The following is a 16,484-nucleotide window of genomic DNA, read 5'->3' on the forward strand; positions in this document are numbered from 1 at the left end:
AGCTCGAAGGGTCGAATGTTATTGGCAATTCATAAATCGTCATCGACATATTGAATGACTTCACGAGTGTATCTCTTTCGCCAATATTCACCCCGAATTCGTTGCTGAAAGTAGCCTCGAAAGTAACAGAAATATCTCTCGGAGACCCATAATCACCTATTACTGACAGAATGAAGACATAATCGTCTGGAAGTCCATCATCTCCAGGAACGTCGAACACAGCAGCAGGAGCGTCGTAGCGGATTCCATCACCAACTGCTGCGAGATAAGAACTTGCCTCAAACAAAACCCGTATCCCTTCTGATGGTATAGCTGATGCACTTCCCGATTCGTAATCCCACTCATCATTGTAAACTCCAACATTTATAAGACGGTAGCCATCTTGTTCCGCTAAGGAGTTTGTACCATAGAAGGTAAAATTTACCCTTGTTGGGCCACTGACAACCCCACCTGTGACAGGGAATTGAATCTTAGAGCCTGCATCTTCGGCTTGGGCATATGCAGTTGAGAAAGACAAGACACCAAGCAAAAGGTTAATAGGAAGTTTCGTGAGCATTTTCTTGATGATTGAGTATGTGGACAACCTTAGAAGATGAAGTCCGGCGACCGTACTTATATATCTCTGCAACTTGTCTGCGTCCTCCTACAGACAATGAGTCATATGTGAAATGTTGGCTGAGATTCATTGTTTAGTCCTGCATACTCTCTGTCAGTCAAACTAATGACAAAATTAGAACATCGATTGTCTTTTTTATGTAATTCAAGCTTATATTCCCAACCTACATGAAAGACTGACCAAAACCTCTCATGGTTTGGAAGTTATGATCTTGAGCTCCTGTTTTGAATTTCAAAATGGGATCCACGATCACACAGCACAGCTCATAGCGCCAATTCGAGACATCTATCAAAAGCATATACAGTAGACATGTAGTGTTTTGTTTTTTAGCTGCTGATGATGAGCTTAAAAGCCCCCTTTTCCACACACTCGCACAAACTTATAGGTCTGTCCCCCCCCCCCCACAAACATGTAAGTTAGACATCCCTGCATAGAAAAGCATGGGTGGTCCCTACTGCCCCAGTAGGAGGTTCACCCTGTCCTGCCCGCATGGGCCACATATTCGATGTGCTGGTCCCTGCGAATCGACAGCCGTCGTCATCCCTGGATAACAGGAAGTATCACCTTCTAATAGATGGACAAAACCCCTCTGGGGCAACTGTTTTAAATCATTTCTTAATGAATCCTTGAAGATTAATTGTGATATATATTACAAGTCAAAGAAGATCCTTTGATATTTATGTGATACTGTAGCATCTCGGAATATTTGAGTTTAATCTTGGGATCATTCATTTTGTCAAAACAAATAACGTTAATACTCTACTTCCAAGGCGAGAGTCAAACTTTAGTTGTGCATTTAAAACGTACGAGATCTCGACCCCCTTTGTTTTGTCCTTTTCCAATCGTGATCGTAATCGTAATCTCCTCTGTGTGGTGACCAGTCTGAAGAGAGTATGCGTCTTCTAGCCGAACCCGCCTGTGTGCACGAACGGGGGCCACCTGTCGCAACTCTGTCTGACCACCCACAATGTTGGGTGTCAAGGCTGGACTTGTGGGATAGGAAGCGAGCTCTCAAATCAGTCACGTGTGGTCCGTCAATTGTCACCAGAATTATAGCCACTCAATAGCTGGCTATCAGCTGTGAATGATTCAGTGGGTGTCATACTCTTCATTGGTGATTTACATCTCTGTTTGGTCCGCTGACCCCCAAGATCGGACTCGCCTTAAAAGTCAAAACTACCTGGATCAAAGGGCTTCAACTGTTGCCCAAAACGGTGCTCCTTTTGTAGACTTTTTTGTAGACTTTTTTGTAGACTTTTGCGCCAAATGTGAAACTGCTGTCAGGGCACGAAAAGACACAGCAAAATGACAGCAAAACTGATTTGTGGTAGGAAAAGTGTCCGATATGGGCAATTCAAGCTGTGATATTCGACCTTCGGACTCGATTTCCGGGCCTATCACTGAATTATATCAGCTGTGATTTACTATAACACTTTACAATTATCGCATCCTTTTTGGGATGTGAAAACAACATGAAGCACGAATCCTCAAGATTCGAGTGCTTCTCTATAATGATTTAAAAGGTACTCCTTGAACCATTGTGCTTCTTCTTTATAAAGTTCCTAGAATTTAATCTTCATCTCTTATATTTATGAATTATATTGTTATTTAGATTATTCTTATTGTTATTATCATATCAACTATTCTACTAACCACACCGTGCGAATGGAACAATAAACATCCTACTGTTAGTGAAAAATATACTATGACGTCGATATAACTGGAGGCATTAAGCTGAACCCCGAAGAACACATCATCAAGTGTCTTGTCTCATCTCAATAAGACACACACGGAGCACGTTCATGCTCCTCTAAAGAAATCACTACCTTTTTGCTGTCTCTTGGACTTTCTAAGAGGCACAGAATGGCACATTTTCATGAACGGCCTACTTCCGAATAAGGAACTGGTTCTCATTGCCAAATGTATTTACCATAGTTGGAGCTGATCCCGTTACCGGCCCGGTAACGGCTAGTTAGGCAAACTTACGTATTTTATCCATGAAGATCAAGATGAATCATACATTGCGATTTATTATATAAAGAGGGGTGCTTGGTCACATCCAAATGTTTTCTTGATGTGGTGAAACTAACCAACAAGCTAAACCCTATGGCTACATACGCTGAGAAGGACTACGATTCGAACAACTACAACTCACAGAGACCAAGGTATCCGCCTTCTCTGTACAAGGCACTTTTCGATTATCACCAAGGAGATAGAGACTTGGCTCTGGACGTTGGCAGTGGTCCCGGTGTGGCATCTTTCCCATTGTTACAGTATGTTGATAAAGTAATTGCTACCGATGCGTCACCTGTTATGATTCAACCTGGTATTGAGTCCATCAGTGACAAACACAAGGGCAGAATCGAATTTAAGGTCTCACCGGGTGAAGATCTACGTGATGTGGTGCCAAAATCCTCAAGTGTTGATGTCTTAATCTGTGCAGAGGCGCTCCACTGGATCAAGCATGAACCTTTCTTCCAAGAAGCGGCCAGAGTGCTGAAACCTGGTGGCACATTGGCCTTCTGGGGATACATCGAACCAAGGTTTGTTGACTTCCCTGAGGCTGATAAGATCTACGAGAAATATGTCTTTGAAGACCCTCAGTACATGGGTCCGTGCTGGATTCAGCCTGGCAAGGACTTCCTGAGATACTTCTTCGATGACGTTCACCCACCGGAATCGGAGTTCAAGGACATTGAAAAATGGGACTACTATCCAGAGAAGAAACAGAAACGTACCGCTTACTTCCTAGGAGATGATAAATACACCATGCAAAAGTTCAGAGGCTATCTCGGCTCCTTCAGCGCAGTTCACACTTGGAGAAAGAGAAACCCAAACGCCACAGTCGACATCGTAGACCTGATGATCAACGAGATGAAAGAAACCTGTGCTTGGACCGACGACACCGAGATCAACACCGAGTGGGGTACAACTTACATCTTCGCAAGAAAGAGATAACGGCATTCCAATTGAATGCTCCTATTTATAGCAATAATCGCTCTATCATTTGCACTTGTAGAGAACTTCAAGAGACAACCATGTGCGTGCCATATACGTCAGCATGCATATCTGCAGTATACCCGTTGGTGTTCGGATGTCAACAAACCACTTATCAGCTCACAACCTCGTGGCCTCAATTGATAGAGCCCAAAACCAGCATACGGGTTCTGAGCTAAGTGTGTTTGATCTGATCTCAAACTGCCACCTGTGTTGGTTCGTGTGGGGGGAGCTCCTTGGCCCGATTGCGCTGCTCAGCCCACAGTCAAATTATAATCCCAAGATGGTCATTGCGCAGACTTCTTCGCCTACTCTGTTAAGCCCACGCCCTGTCGGAAGAAAGTGGTCAAAGGTGAAATTCTACACCGATGGCCATGATCTTGTTCCGTTTCCTGGCCACTTAGGCCATATATAGCACTAGTGTGATGTATCCCGGTCAGCAGAAACAGAGCTATAGCCAGAACCAGCAGTCCTACGGTCCTCCATCAGGATCGCCGTACCAGCGTCCGCCGGGCCCTCCTTATGGCCCTCCGCCTGGGCCACCACCTCCAGGCCCACCACCTCAGGGTTTTGGCTACCCACCACAGGGCTACCAACAACAGGGCTACCAACAACAGGGCTACCAGCAACAGGGCTACCAGCAACAGGGCTATCAGCAGGGCTACCAGCAGCAAAGCTCCCAGAGCCAAGAGTACCAGCGTCCTCAGCAGAATGCTCCACAAGGTTACCAGCAACAGTCACAACAGTACGGTTCACGTTCTAACAACAACAACAACAACAGCGGTAACAACTATGCCGGTCCTAACGGTATGAGTGGTCCACCTTCCCAGATGCAACACCTGGGTAACACAAACTTCGAGTACCAGTACTCGCAATGTACGGGTCAGCGTAAGGCCCTCATCATTGGTATCAACTATTTCGGTTCGAAGAATCAGCTCCGTGGTTGTATAAACGATGCCAATGCCATGAAACGTTTCCTCATGGATAAGTTCAACTACAAGGAGGAAGACATGGTTGTCTTGACAGATGATCAACGTGATCAGAGATCAATTCCTACAAAAGCCAACATCCTCAGAGCAATGCAATGGCTCGTTGCCGATGCTAGGCCAAATGATTCTTTGGTTTTCCATTACTCTGGCCACGGTGGATTGGAGAAGAACTTGACAGGTGAAGAAGAGTCAGGCTATGATTCTTGCATCTATCCCGTTGATTTCCAGACAAACGGTTCCATTATTGACGATGTAATGCATCAGGTTATGGTGAGACCTCTACCACAAGGTGCAAGACTCACTGCATTCTTTGACTCTTGCCATTCTGGTTCTGCGCTGGACTTGCCATTTGCCTATTCCACAAAGGGTGTTATCAAGGAACCAAACATGTTGAAGGACGTGGGTAAAGACGGTTTGAACGCTGTCATGTCATACGCTCAAGGTAATATCAGTGGAGTTTTCGATTCCTTAAGCTCTGCATTTACCAGAGCCACCAGAGGTGATACCAATAGACAGCAGGTCATCATCAAGAATTCATCTCCAGCTGATGTGATTATGCTCTCTGGTTCTAAGGACGAACAAACATCGGCGGACACCACAGAGTACGGTATGGCTACAGGTGCCATGTCGTATTCGTTTATCAACGTTATGGCGTCGCAACCAAATCAGTCCTATATCTCTTTGTTAAACAACATGAGAAATGCAATGGCTGGAAAGTATTCTCAGAAACCACAGTTGAGTGCTTCGCACCCTATTGATGTAAACTTGAAGTTCATCATGTAATACATTTGGGTTCTTTTTTATAACCTACAATGATGTAGTACAAGTATGACACAGATTATTAGCTGTTGATATATATTATCACCATATACATGTGTTTCAATATTGGAAACTAAATAATTGGTTTCTACATAGTTATTTTCGGTGGATGAAGTTCTGTAAGGAATGGAGGGGCCATGCTTAGGTCTTTACTCTTCAGTTTTAGAGACATTCTCCTCTTCAGGAACATTCTCCTTATCAGCTTCAGCCTTTGCAGCCTCTGCAGCATCTTCTTCGGCCCATTTGGCCTCCCATTGAGCGATCTTTGCCTTCGCAGCTTCAATGTTCTTTTCAGTGGTTTCCTTTTGGGCAGAGGAGTACTTGTCTAGCTTGGTCTTCAAGTCCTCAATGATCTTTGGAACGTCGTCCTTTGAAGTTGGCAATCCAAGGTCCAAATCGCCCAACTGAGAAATAACATCTGGTTCCAGTGTGAACTTCTTTTGAGACGACTTCTTGTGCTTCTTACCGGTCTTGGTACCAGCAAGGAACACGTCGTTCTCCTTCTTGATCACAACGTAGTCCTGTGTATGAGCATCAACAGCTGGGGTGGCCTTCTTTGCACCGTTAGTTGAGTTGAAACCAAACTCCTCCTCCGGCTTGACATAAGTTGGATCAAAGTATGTCAAGAGGGCGTGGATTGTGTCGATTTCATAGGTGAAGGCTGGTCTTGAAGCCTCAGCCAATTCTTTGTCCAATTTGGCCTTACGCTCAGACTTGGCCCTTTCAGTCTTGAACTTGGCCTCCTCATTTGCAACACGTTGACGCTCGTCAGCAAGAGCCTTCTTGAATGCCTTGAACTGCTTGTCAAAGTCGTCACGGGTCTTCTTAAGAGAGGCGTAGAGGGTATCCTTATCAGCGTGCAATGCGTTACGCTTCTTGTACAGGGCATCACGTTTTTCATTGACGGACTTGTTCGAGACAGACAACTCATCCAATTTCTTCTGAACGGACTCAAACTTCTCTGAGATCTCACGGGAGTTGATGGTGGACAGCTCCTTCTTCAACTCGGCAATCTTGGCCTTATCGGCGTCGATGGACTCCTGCTGGGCTGATAAACTGGAGAAATCCTTACGAACCTTTCTCAGGTTGGAGATCTCCTTCACCAATCTTCTCTCTTCAACAAGGGACAAGTGGCCAGTGGCAATCTCATCCTCGTGTGACTCGATACGAGAATCAACGTCGGCAGCACTCTTGAAGTTGTACTTTGAGGTGACAGCTTGAACCTCAGAGATCTTTCTCTTCAGGCCGCTGTCAATCTCTCTAATTCTTGTAGAGATGACGGTACGTCTACCTTTCAGGTCGCCCTGGGTCTTTCTCAGCTCCTTGAGCTCGTCCAGCAGTGCCTTACGCTCATTGGAAACCTTTGGGTCGGTGACCGCGTTGGCCAACTGGGACTTGATCTGGGCCAACTCAGCATCCTTCTGCTTGATCTCGGCATTGATCTTTGCGATTGCCTCGTCCCTGCTCTTCGTATCAGGAGACTTGATGAAACGTCTCTGGACTCTGAACTCCTGTTCTTCGGACATGGCTTTATTGGACAACGGCTGTGGTTAGTCTTTCTGCTGACACAATGGCTAAGTGTGTGTGTGTCCTTTTTGGACAAATTGTCGAAATTTTCGGGTTGTCCACTTTTGCAAAACGTCCAAAAAAGCTGTGAAAAGTGGCCAGAAGAAATCTCGCCTTCGTGGCCCATTTGGCGAGGTGCCTTGTGTGGGTTACCCGGCTGTCTCGTCTGGTTTCGTTTAGCCTGCGATCGGAGCATAGAGAGGGAAAAAAAAACTTTAAGAGACGACAACAACAACAAAACCAGTTAAACGACAAGGTAAACAAACCGACAAGTCTTGTTGTGCAACCGTGTGAGCTGCTCAGGGTGTAAAATGGTTACGAGTTATAAAGAGAAGGTGCAATCGCTCACGTCTGAACAGATCGTGTCGCAGTTTGACGTTACACCGCTTGCGTCAACCACTGGTAAGCCAACATCCCAAGGGTCTTCCAACGGTGATGAGATCCTCTCTGGGCACGATGAGGAGCAGATCAGATTGATGGAGGAGCTGTGTATTGTCTTGAACTACGAGGACGAACCTGTTGGTGCTGCCACCAAGAAGACGTGCCACATCATGAAGAATATCCAAGATGGGCTCTTGCACAGGGCGTTTAGCGTGTTCCTGTTCAACGATGAGGGTAAGCTGCTCTTACAGCAACGTGCCACTGAGAAGATCACATTCGCCGATATGTGGACAAACACATGTTGTTCTCATCCGTTAGCGGTCCATTCTGAGATGGGGAAGGCTGGTGATTTATCCTCGTCTGTTCAAGGTGCGCGTGTTGCGGCCCAGAGAAAGCTGGACCAGGAACTGGGTATCGACGCCAAATACGTCCCTTTGGACGACTTCAAGTTCTTGACAAGAATCCACTACATGGCTCCTAGTAATGGACCATGGGGCGAACACGAGATTGACTACATCTTCATCATCAGGGCCAACCCAGTGCTGGTTCCAAACGCCAACGAAGTTAGAGATCTCAAATACGTCAGCGCTGAGGAACTCAAGGAGATGTTCAAAGACGAAAGCTTGGTGTTCACACCGTGGTTCAAGCTCATCTGTGAGAGCTATCTCTTCAAATGGTGGGACCAATTGGACAGTCTAGACCAGTTCAAGAGTGAAGGTATCGACCGTCTCTTATAGATCACACAGACACACTCTCTCATACTCATATAATGTAATGCATACCAATGTTCTCTACCTATTAGTGCACTTCCAAATCTCTCCATAATAGCAACAATGATAATAATCCTCGGAAATGCGTTATCGGTGGTGATTCCTTATCGCTGATCGGAGTCAAACACACGTTCCCGAGTCACCGCTCGCTGCTACCCCCACTGGCATCCGGACACCAAATCACCGCGTATAGAAAATTTTGATTGCGTATGGGCTCTCCATTTATGGCCTAACATCTTGACGTGTGGACCAATCAGTTCTTCCCTTCTCCTGCCATTTCGTCGAGGCTCCACTGAATTTACCCCCCTGAACGCTCAAGAGAACTTTGGAAGATGCTGTCCCTAAGACTTAAGCCACTGGTGTCCACCTTTTCGAAGAGTGCTACAATACACAGTCGTACCCTTGCATCGCTTACCCAGGAACCACAGTTGGATAAGGACTCGAACGATTCGAACCCCGTTGATGGGGTTGAAGGATCCTCTGACAAAGGCACGCAGCCTAGAAGAAGAAGAAGAAGAACGGTGTTCACTGATTCCCTGAATAAAGGTCCTTCATTCGACGACTTTGTCTCTGGTAAGGCGTCCAAGGTTGTCGTTGATCCACTGGAAGCTGCAAGACAGGATCCTCAGGCCCGTTTACCTTCGTGGTTGAAGGTCCCCATTCCAAAGGGTAGATCATTCCATAAAGTGAAAGAGGACGTTCGTGAGCTGAAGTTAGCCACGGTCTGTGAAGAGGCGAAATGCCCGAACATTGGTGAATGTTGGGGTGGTAAGAAGTCTGAAGCCACAGCAACCATCATGTTGCTAGGTGATACCTGTACAAGAGGCTGTCGTTTCTGTTCCGTGAAGACGAACAGAAAGCCTGCTGCTCCAGACCCTCATGAGCCTGAAAACACTGCAGAGGCCATCTCCAGATGGGGGCTGGGCTACGTTGTTCTGACCACAGTGGACCGTGATGACTTGGTCGATGGTGGTTCCAACCACTTAGCTGAGACTGTGCGCAGAATCAAGCAAAAGGCTCCACAGACCTTAGTCGAAGTGTTGAGTGGTGACTTTAGAGGAGACCTCGAAATGGTGAAGATCTTGGCCAAGTCGGGCCTCGACGTGTACGCTCACAACTTGGAAACCGTTGAAGACTTGACTCCTCATGTTAGAGATAGAAGGGCAACTTTCCGTCAGTCTCTAGCAGTTCTGGACACTGCTAAGAAGACCAACCCTGACTTGGTGACAAAGACGTCGCTGATGCTGGGATTGGGTGAAACTGACGAACAAGTCCTCGATGCATTGAGAGAGTTGAGAAAGATTGACTGTAACGTTGTGACATTTGGACAATACATGCGTCCTACAAAACGTCACATGAAGGTTGTCGAGTACGTGAAACCAGAGAAGTTTGACTACTGGAAAGAGAAGGCTCTGGAGTTGGGATTCCTCTACTGTGCCTCAGGACCACTTGTGAGATCATCGTATAAGGCCGGTGAGGCTTTCATCGAAAACGTGTTGAGAAAGAGACAGCCATCACATTTAGATGCCAAAGTCGAATCTGCAGCTGTAGGGGCAAGTGGAGCAGTATAACGGTGGCTTATACTGCCACGTTCGGCTATATATATACACACACATGATATCGATACACTTAAATCAAACTTTGGGCATTTGGAATAACTTTTATGGCAAACATTTGTGTAGAATCTGTTAGATGGCCGTACAGATAACGTTGGCTGGACTTCCTACAAGGCTTTGAGTATATCACATTATGTATATTCAGGGCATCTCGATGTACGGTTACCGTTATGGGATGCGATTTTGAAGGAGGAAACGTCCTTTCAAAACGTTGGTATGCTCAAATCCAAAACGTCTCGCTCACTTTCGCTTACAGGTTCACCACCTTCAAACACACACTTGAAATCCACGAGTAAAGGAACAAGAATCTCTCCTGCAACGTTCAACGTTGGGGAGAAAACAATGCACAGATTCTTCAGGTTCATCTTATTCAAATCCTTGTTACGGATCACCTCGTTCAAAAACTTGAACAAGGCATATAGCACGTCATGGTTGACCTTTGGTAACTTCTTAACAAGTTGTGAAAAGTCTCTTGCAGTATCCTCTGGTGATCTTTTAACTGTGGTTTCCTTGAAATCTTGATAAAGTTCTTTGGTCAGGATATTTGATGGTAGTTCACGGAGCCAAAGCTTGAGTAATCCGGCTATTGTGTTAATATCAGGAACAGGATCTAGGCTCTGTAAATCAACGTCGTAATCCTTATCAAAGCGTTCTCTCAACTGTCTGATCAAGAGTGAAGAACCACTGAGACGGAAGATGCCTTCTTCGCTGCTTGCAGCTTTATAAATTAAAAACTGCAAACATCGGTAGAGTACGCTAGGGATCTCAACGCCGTAAATCTTTTGATGCGATAATGCAAACACATGGCTCAATTCACATTTGAAAATGCTCTTCTGAACCTCTCCAAGGTTCATCTCATCAAGAGTGTCTTCAATATTCACGTCTTGGTGTGTTGGAATATGCATATTTTGTGTTCTATCAGCAAGATCTTCACTGATACTCTTCTTGTGGAATGGGAAGAAGCTTCTCTTTTTGTTCTTCTTCAACTCCTTCTCATCATCAGTCTCGCCCTGTGAACTGGTGGTCTTTGCTGGTGATTCCAACGAAGCGTTCAACTGTGAAGCCACAGGTTCCACTGGAGTTCTCGTAAACGAAGATTCCTGTGAATACAAAGACTGATCATCATCTAATAACACCTGGACGAGTACATTTATCCAATCATCCCTTTCATCGTTAGTCTCGGCGCAGAATATGTGTTTTGCTGGGTTTTTAGCGGATTTCTTTGGATCCATTATGGCAAATGAATGACGATATGCGGATTTATCATCACCAGGCTTACCATCAGGCTGTCTTCCAATTTGACAACCGGCAATTCCTATAATCTCCAGCAATGGACCCTGGGGCGTTTCAAGCACTTGGACAGAATTTCCTTCGACAACACAATATCTTGCCTTCCAATTGTTTCCTATTCCCTTCACACGGCGTATCAGCCAGCCCTCCTTCAATGCCTCGATGTTAGATTCATCCAGAAGATTTACAACGTCCAGAGATATAAATCTTGCGATTTGATATGCAGCAGTCAAAGGCATGTTTGGGATTAAGAAAAGTGTAGCAAGATAATCACGCAATGCCTGTCTTCTCAAATCAACTTTGGAAGGAATATTTGTCAAGAATGCTGTCTTCTCTGGTAACGGAGCCAACGAAAATGCATTAATCATTGGTTGAATAGTATTATCCAGTTGACACAATTGTGAATAAGTCTTTTTAAATCGCCACATTTCCTTTCCAGTCTGTCTATCTAGTACGGCAATGACCAGCATTGGATCATCTGTCTTCTTTGAAGGGTTACCATTCACCGTGGATATCACCTCTGGTCTTACCGTGTTCAACTGTGTCGGTTCAACAAATAGAGGAACGTCATTTGGGAAAGTTATCTGCTTCTCCGGGTAGCTATGTGTCGATATTGGTGTCTGTGGTGTTGAGTAGGAGTGTGAATGTGCCACTCTGTGACCTTGGAATCCATTCTGATAATCACCACCAAGTGAATCATACACATTGTTTGAATGAGTCGATGTCTTACTCATGTTTTCACCAAGCAGTTCCCCGTGCACCAATCCTGGGGATGTCACAGTGTTGCGTCTCATCGATCCCTGCACCGGCATTCTCAGAGGACTCAAAGGCGTCGTAGACTTGGGAGTGTTGACAGCCAACGTCGAGGTGCCTGTAGAGTCCGATCTATCTGTTTCAAGTGCACGTAATGGTGGTCGATCCACCTTTCCATTCGCCGTTGCACCACTGTCAACCTTTGTAGGTGACGGGTGTGCAATTCGTCCAGAGTACGGTGATGCTGAGTTAGGCACAGATGTGGAGGCCCCAGATGGTGCTCTCGAGACCGGAGACGGGTGTTGTTCCTCGTCCTCTTCAGGCGAATATCTCAAAGCAGCAATCGTTGCATTCCAATCCACTTGAGTCTTTGACTCTAGCGGAGAGCTCACCCCATTCGGCGTTATTGCTCCGTATCCATTAATGTCCTTTGTAGGGCTTGGAGCTCCACTGGACTCCTCATCAACTTCACTCACGTGTTGCTTCTGTATTTGGCCTTGTGATGGCTCATCTGAGTTCGAATCGTTCTTAAGAGGGCTCGTCTTTAGCCTTTCAGCTGACCGTGGTGGCAGTTGCAACGACTCCAGCGTCTTCGTATGCACAGGCGTCTCACTGGTGCTACTGGCTTCACCAGCATCACCGTCAGCGGCTATCAAATGCCGGGATACTGAAGACGCCCTCGACCTCGGATCAACAAGCGCTTTGAACTTGATGTTGTTAGAGCGTAGTATCTGTTCCAGCTGCTCGATGTGCGAGCTCATAGAGCTGATGAGCGTTGTTTGCTCGCTGAGTCTCTTCTCCAAGTCGCCATTACGTCTCACTAACCTCTCCATATCCGTGCCATATGACTTTGTCGGGCTTGCCGCCCTGTCATTGGCCACATGACCCGCCCCACCTCCTCCAGAGGCACTCGAGATCGTTGGCAGCGACGCAGACGTCGCCATCCGAGGGTACTGCTGTTGTTGATGTTGATGTTGATACTGTATGGACTCCTCCTTGCCCTTCTCGAACGAGAACTCTGAGGCCTCCGACTGCACAGATGTCCTGTTGGAAACATCAGTCTCCACGTGACTCGGTGCGACGACATCCATCGTGACACACAGCGCTCTGTTCTGCTACCCTTTCTCGCCCTTTGCTCTCCTGCTCAGCGTGCTCAGCGTGTTTACCGCACTGGCTGTTTGTGCTCTCTGCCTAGCTCAACCGCCTAGCTCAACCGCCCAGCTCAACCGCCGTGGTTACTCCGATAACCCAAAAACCCGTGAAAAATCCCACCCAAACTGTAAAGTGGAAGATGGGGGCCCTACTGATAAACAAATTCCACGCAACACACACAGCAAGTTCGATTGATTGAGCTGCACAAATGAATGGACACTGAGAACTGTTCGACTGCTCAGCTGCGTCTGGCGAACAAAGCGATGTCCTGGTCTTTCACCCCTATGAGCCTTTGAGTCTTCTGGAAAAGTGCAATTTCGCTGTTGTCCTTTTCCTCTTTTTTTTAGTTGTTTGTCTACTTGTCCTAAGGCTGAGGGAGGAGGAAAACGCGGCCGCCTTGGTACGAACCCCCCCCCCCCCTAAAGAGGAACCTCCGACGCCGTTTTGTTGCTTAGGAAATCAACTCAGTGAACATTCATTTAGCGTGCTACACAGCAATGGTTTGAGGCCCGCGGGTGCACTAAAAACGCGCCAACCCTATCTTGGTAAGTTCATAAAAGCAGCCCTCCACCCTCATTGTCAGGCTCAACGCTTCGTGTTTTCAAAGCACCATGTGCGATATATGCTTGAGAATTAATGGACTTTTTCCAGAAAGGCCATATTCGGTACGTCCATGCACAACTTAATGACGCGACTTGGTGAATTTCACATGAGGCCACATCACATCACTTGTTGTGTGTGATGGCCTTCACTCACTTGATATATACACCGCGCTGCTTAACACTGGAGGAAGATCTAGGAACTCTTTACGACATCTCGACAAATTTGATCAATTGATTAAAAAAACTAATAAGGAAATATAAAAGGGGGAAAAGGAGATGGAGAGAGCTCGTGCAAAAGTTACTCAATCTTCTCCTGTGCTTTGAAGTTATCCCACAGCTTGATGATCTCGTTCTTCTCCAACTTCTCTTGTTCGAGTTGGGCTTTCAACCCTTCAACTTCACTTCTTAACCTCTCGGTCTCTGACTCGGCTTTGGACACTTTGGTCTGCCATTTGTTCTCGTAGCCTTTCTTCAACACTTGGACCTTCTGTTCGTGCTTCTTAGAGTACTGAATGTACAAATCTTCAGCCAATTGTTGAAGTCTCTGGTCTGTGTCCCTTTCAAGCTGTGCCTTTTCTTCCTCGACTGATTGGACCAAGTCCTCCAGGCTTGAGGCATGTTCCTTGTACTCGTTGAGTTTGGCTTTCAACGTTGATAGCCTGGTGTCGTAGTCGGCGATCTCCTCTTTGGTGACCTGATGCTCGTAGGATAAGAACTCGTTCTTCTTCTGCAATTTGTCGTTCGCATCGTTCAACTTGTGGATTTCGTTGTTCTTGTTGGTCACAAGTGACTGAAGGTTACTCAACTCTGCATGAAATGCCTCTAGCTCAGTGATGTGGTCAGTCTCGGCCTTTTGAACCTGGTGGCGAAGATCCGTCAATTGTTGTTCCTTCTTGGACAACGAATCGGTCAACTCTTGAACACGCTCCTCCAAAGTTGTATTTTGAGAACCAATCTCTTGGAATACATTGTTGTTTTCCTTCATGGTCTTAGCACATTCCTTAAGCTCAAGTGACAACTCTTCAACTTCTGCGGTTTTAACAACCAAAAGGTCCTTAGCCTCGTTAACTTCATCTTCTAAGAGGGCTAATCTTGAGGTCTTCGCTTCAAGCTCTGACTTGTGTAGGGTATAGGATGATTTCAAAGTATTAACTGCTCTTTGGAGACCATCGGCAATAACTGTTTGAAGATTCAAGGCCTTGGTTTTCTCCATAATAATTGTGGTGAGCTCTAAGGCACGTTGTTCGAACTGATGTCTTTCCTCAGCCATCGAAGCGTTTAATGAGTTGAGTTCCATTTCAAGTGAGTTGATTCGTTCAGTCAGCTTAGAATACTGTGTCTGCGACTCCTTTAACTCAAGTTCTTCGGAGTTGAGTTGAGACTTGAGGGATTCTACTTCAGCTTTAGCTGATTCAAATGGCTTTCTTATAGTTTCCTCAACACTTGAAACAAAACGCTCATACTCGCCTTCTTTCTCAGCGACATTGGCCTCGAGCTCTGCAATTCTGTTTTTCAAAGTTGTGTTTGATTCCAAAGAATTGTTCAACTCTTCCTCGCAGTGGTGAAGTTTCCTGTTCAAATCCTTAGCCTGATGTTCAAAATCCAAAACTCTTTGGTTCAAAATCTTAATGGCTCTGGATTTCGATTGTAGCTCAGATTGTGCTTCCTCAACAGCTTCTTGCTTTGCAGTAATGATGGAGTTAAGCTCTTGAACACGTTCTTTGAACTTTGCAATTACCATTTGCGTTCTCTCAATTTTACCATCCTGTTGTTCGATGGTTTGTTCGAGACTACCGATGTTCTCCTTGAAGATGCCGTGTTCAGCTTTCAAGAGTTTGTTCTCGGTACAGATATCTTTCTTCTCCAAGTTTAACGATTTAACATTATCTTCGAGTTGATAAACTTCATTTTTCAAGTGACTAATCTCTTCGTTAAGGTTGAGCACCAGGGAGGATTTACCTTGGAGACTTTTCTTCAAAGCTTCAACCTCGTTCTTGAAATCAGCTTGGATCTCATGAACTTGAGAAATGGTAAAGTATGGCTTCTTATTTGGGGATGCCAAAGCGTTGTGTTTCTTATGTGGACTAATAGGAATGACTTCAAATGCGGCAACGTTTTCAGAGAGCTTAGGCTTCTGAGCTGGTAATTTGTCAAAGGCTGTGTTTGTAATGTCTGAAAGGGTATTGTTCTTTATGATTTCTTCATTACAATTCTTTAGGCCAATTTGAACAAAGTCATCCTGCTCGACGAAGCTACTATCCATCAGCTCAACATTCTCATCTTGCATCCCGATTTCGATTCTGGATAACTCTTCATCGGCACCTTCCTCGATAACATCCTTTGTGGTATCAATCAATGAGATATCATCCTCAAGATTTTGCTCCGCTGCTTGAGCTTCAATTTCAGCTTCAGCCTCGGCATCAGCGAGAAGATCGTTGATCTTTTGCATCTTTAAAACTGTTTCATCAGAGATGTCATCGACAGTAGAGGAGCGACGTTTTTGGTACAACTTCCCAGGACTAGAGTATCTGGACAGGTCCATCTCCTTTAGAGTAACAGGACTTAGTGCCTTCGCAGTCAAAGGAGTAGCATTGTTCTCTTTTCCTTCAGTTGCCCTCATCGAGTTCAGCTGAGACATGAGTGATCTTTTAGTCATCTCAAGAGTTCCTATTGGACGAGCATTGAGAACATTCAACCTTGGCGCAGTTAGTGGTACTCTCACCGGACTATGAGCAAAGTCGCTGTCGTTATACCCTCTCTCCAGTTGGTAACTCTTACGACGGTTTCTTTTGGCAGTCAGTCCATGGGGAATCTTGGTCAAAGTACTCTCTCCCTCTCCATCACCAGCAACTTGGAACGACGATTGCACCTTCAACGGTGTGAGGGTCTCGTCTAAGTTCATCTTACTCTTGCAATAGCCTGTGTGCGTTTGT

The 16,484-nt window shown here is 45.7% G+C and overlaps 7 protein-coding genes across 7 annotated transcripts in view; 4 read left to right on the forward strand and 3 right to left on the reverse strand.

Annotated features, from left to right (window-relative positions):
* The window catches only part of CYBJADRAFT_181884 (uncharacterized protein), a gene marked incomplete at its 5' end in the record, with an annotated part of 1,670 nt that extends 1,114 nt beyond the window's left edge, over positions 1–556 (reverse strand). The window contains one exon of the mRNA XM_020217015.1: positions 157–556. Within this exon, the coding sequence (XP_020069834.1) occupies positions 157–556 (400 nt within the window). The remainder of the gene's footprint in view (positions 1–156) is intronic.
* Positions 557–2,665: 2,109 nt separating this feature from the next.
* Positions 2,666–3,615, forward strand: CYBJADRAFT_168330 (class I SAM-dependent methyltransferase). The gene has a single exon (XM_020215326.1). It carries the CDS (start codon positions 2,723–2,725, stop codon positions 3,572–3,574), a length of 852 nt encoding a protein of 283 aa, XP_020069835.1. The 5' UTR covers positions 2,666–2,722; the 3' UTR covers positions 3,575–3,615.
* A 392-nt stretch (positions 3,616–4,007) lies between these two features.
* Positions 4,008–5,385, forward strand: MCA1 (Ca(2+)-dependent cysteine protease MCA1; the record flags this gene model as incomplete). The annotated part of the gene is made up of 1 exon (XM_020217527.1): positions 4,008–5,385. Exon 1 carries the CDS (start codon positions 4,039–4,041, stop codon positions 5,383–5,385), a length of 1,347 nt encoding a protein of 448 aa, XP_020069836.1. The 5' UTR covers positions 4,008–4,038.
* Positions 5,386–5,427: 42 nt separating this feature from the next.
* Positions 5,428–7,040, reverse strand: BFR1 (Bfr1p). Its single transcript, XM_020215327.1, has one exon. The coding sequence runs from the start codon at positions 6,945–6,947 to the stop codon at positions 5,571–5,573; it is 1,377 nt and encodes a 458-aa protein (XP_020069837.1). The 5' UTR covers positions 6,948–7,040; the 3' UTR covers positions 5,428–5,570.
* Positions 7,041–7,122: 82 nt separating this feature from the next.
* On the forward strand, positions 7,123–8,170 carry IDI1 (isopentenyl-diphosphate delta-isomerase IDI1). The gene has a single exon (XM_020215328.1). The coding sequence runs from the start codon at positions 7,299–7,301 to the stop codon at positions 8,103–8,105; it is 807 nt and encodes a 268-aa protein (XP_020069838.1). The 5' UTR covers positions 7,123–7,298; the 3' UTR covers positions 8,106–8,170.
* Positions 8,171–8,392: 222 nt separating this feature from the next.
* LIP5 (lipoate synthase) lies at positions 8,393–9,809 on the forward strand. The gene has a single exon (XM_020215329.1). The coding sequence runs from the start codon at positions 8,471–8,473 to the stop codon at positions 9,707–9,709; it is 1,239 nt and encodes a 412-aa protein (XP_020069839.1). The 5' UTR covers positions 8,393–8,470; the 3' UTR covers positions 9,710–9,809.
* On the reverse strand, positions 9,782–13,374 carry BEM3 (GTPase-activating protein BEM3). Its single transcript, XM_020215330.1, has one exon. It carries the CDS (start codon positions 12,886–12,888, stop codon positions 9,958–9,960), a length of 2,931 nt encoding a protein of 976 aa, XP_020069840.1. The 5' UTR covers positions 12,889–13,374; the 3' UTR covers positions 9,782–9,957.
* Between the last annotated feature and the right edge of the window lie 3,110 nt (positions 13,375–16,484).

The sequence above is a fragment of the Cyberlindnera jadinii genome (assembly GCF_001661405.1).
Source record: "Cyberlindnera jadinii NRRL Y-1542 unplaced genomic scaffold CYBJAscaffold_9, whole genome shotgun sequence".
Lineage (NCBI taxonomy): Eukaryota > Fungi > Ascomycota > Saccharomycetes > Phaffomycetales > Wickerhamomycetaceae > Williopsis > Williopsis jadinii.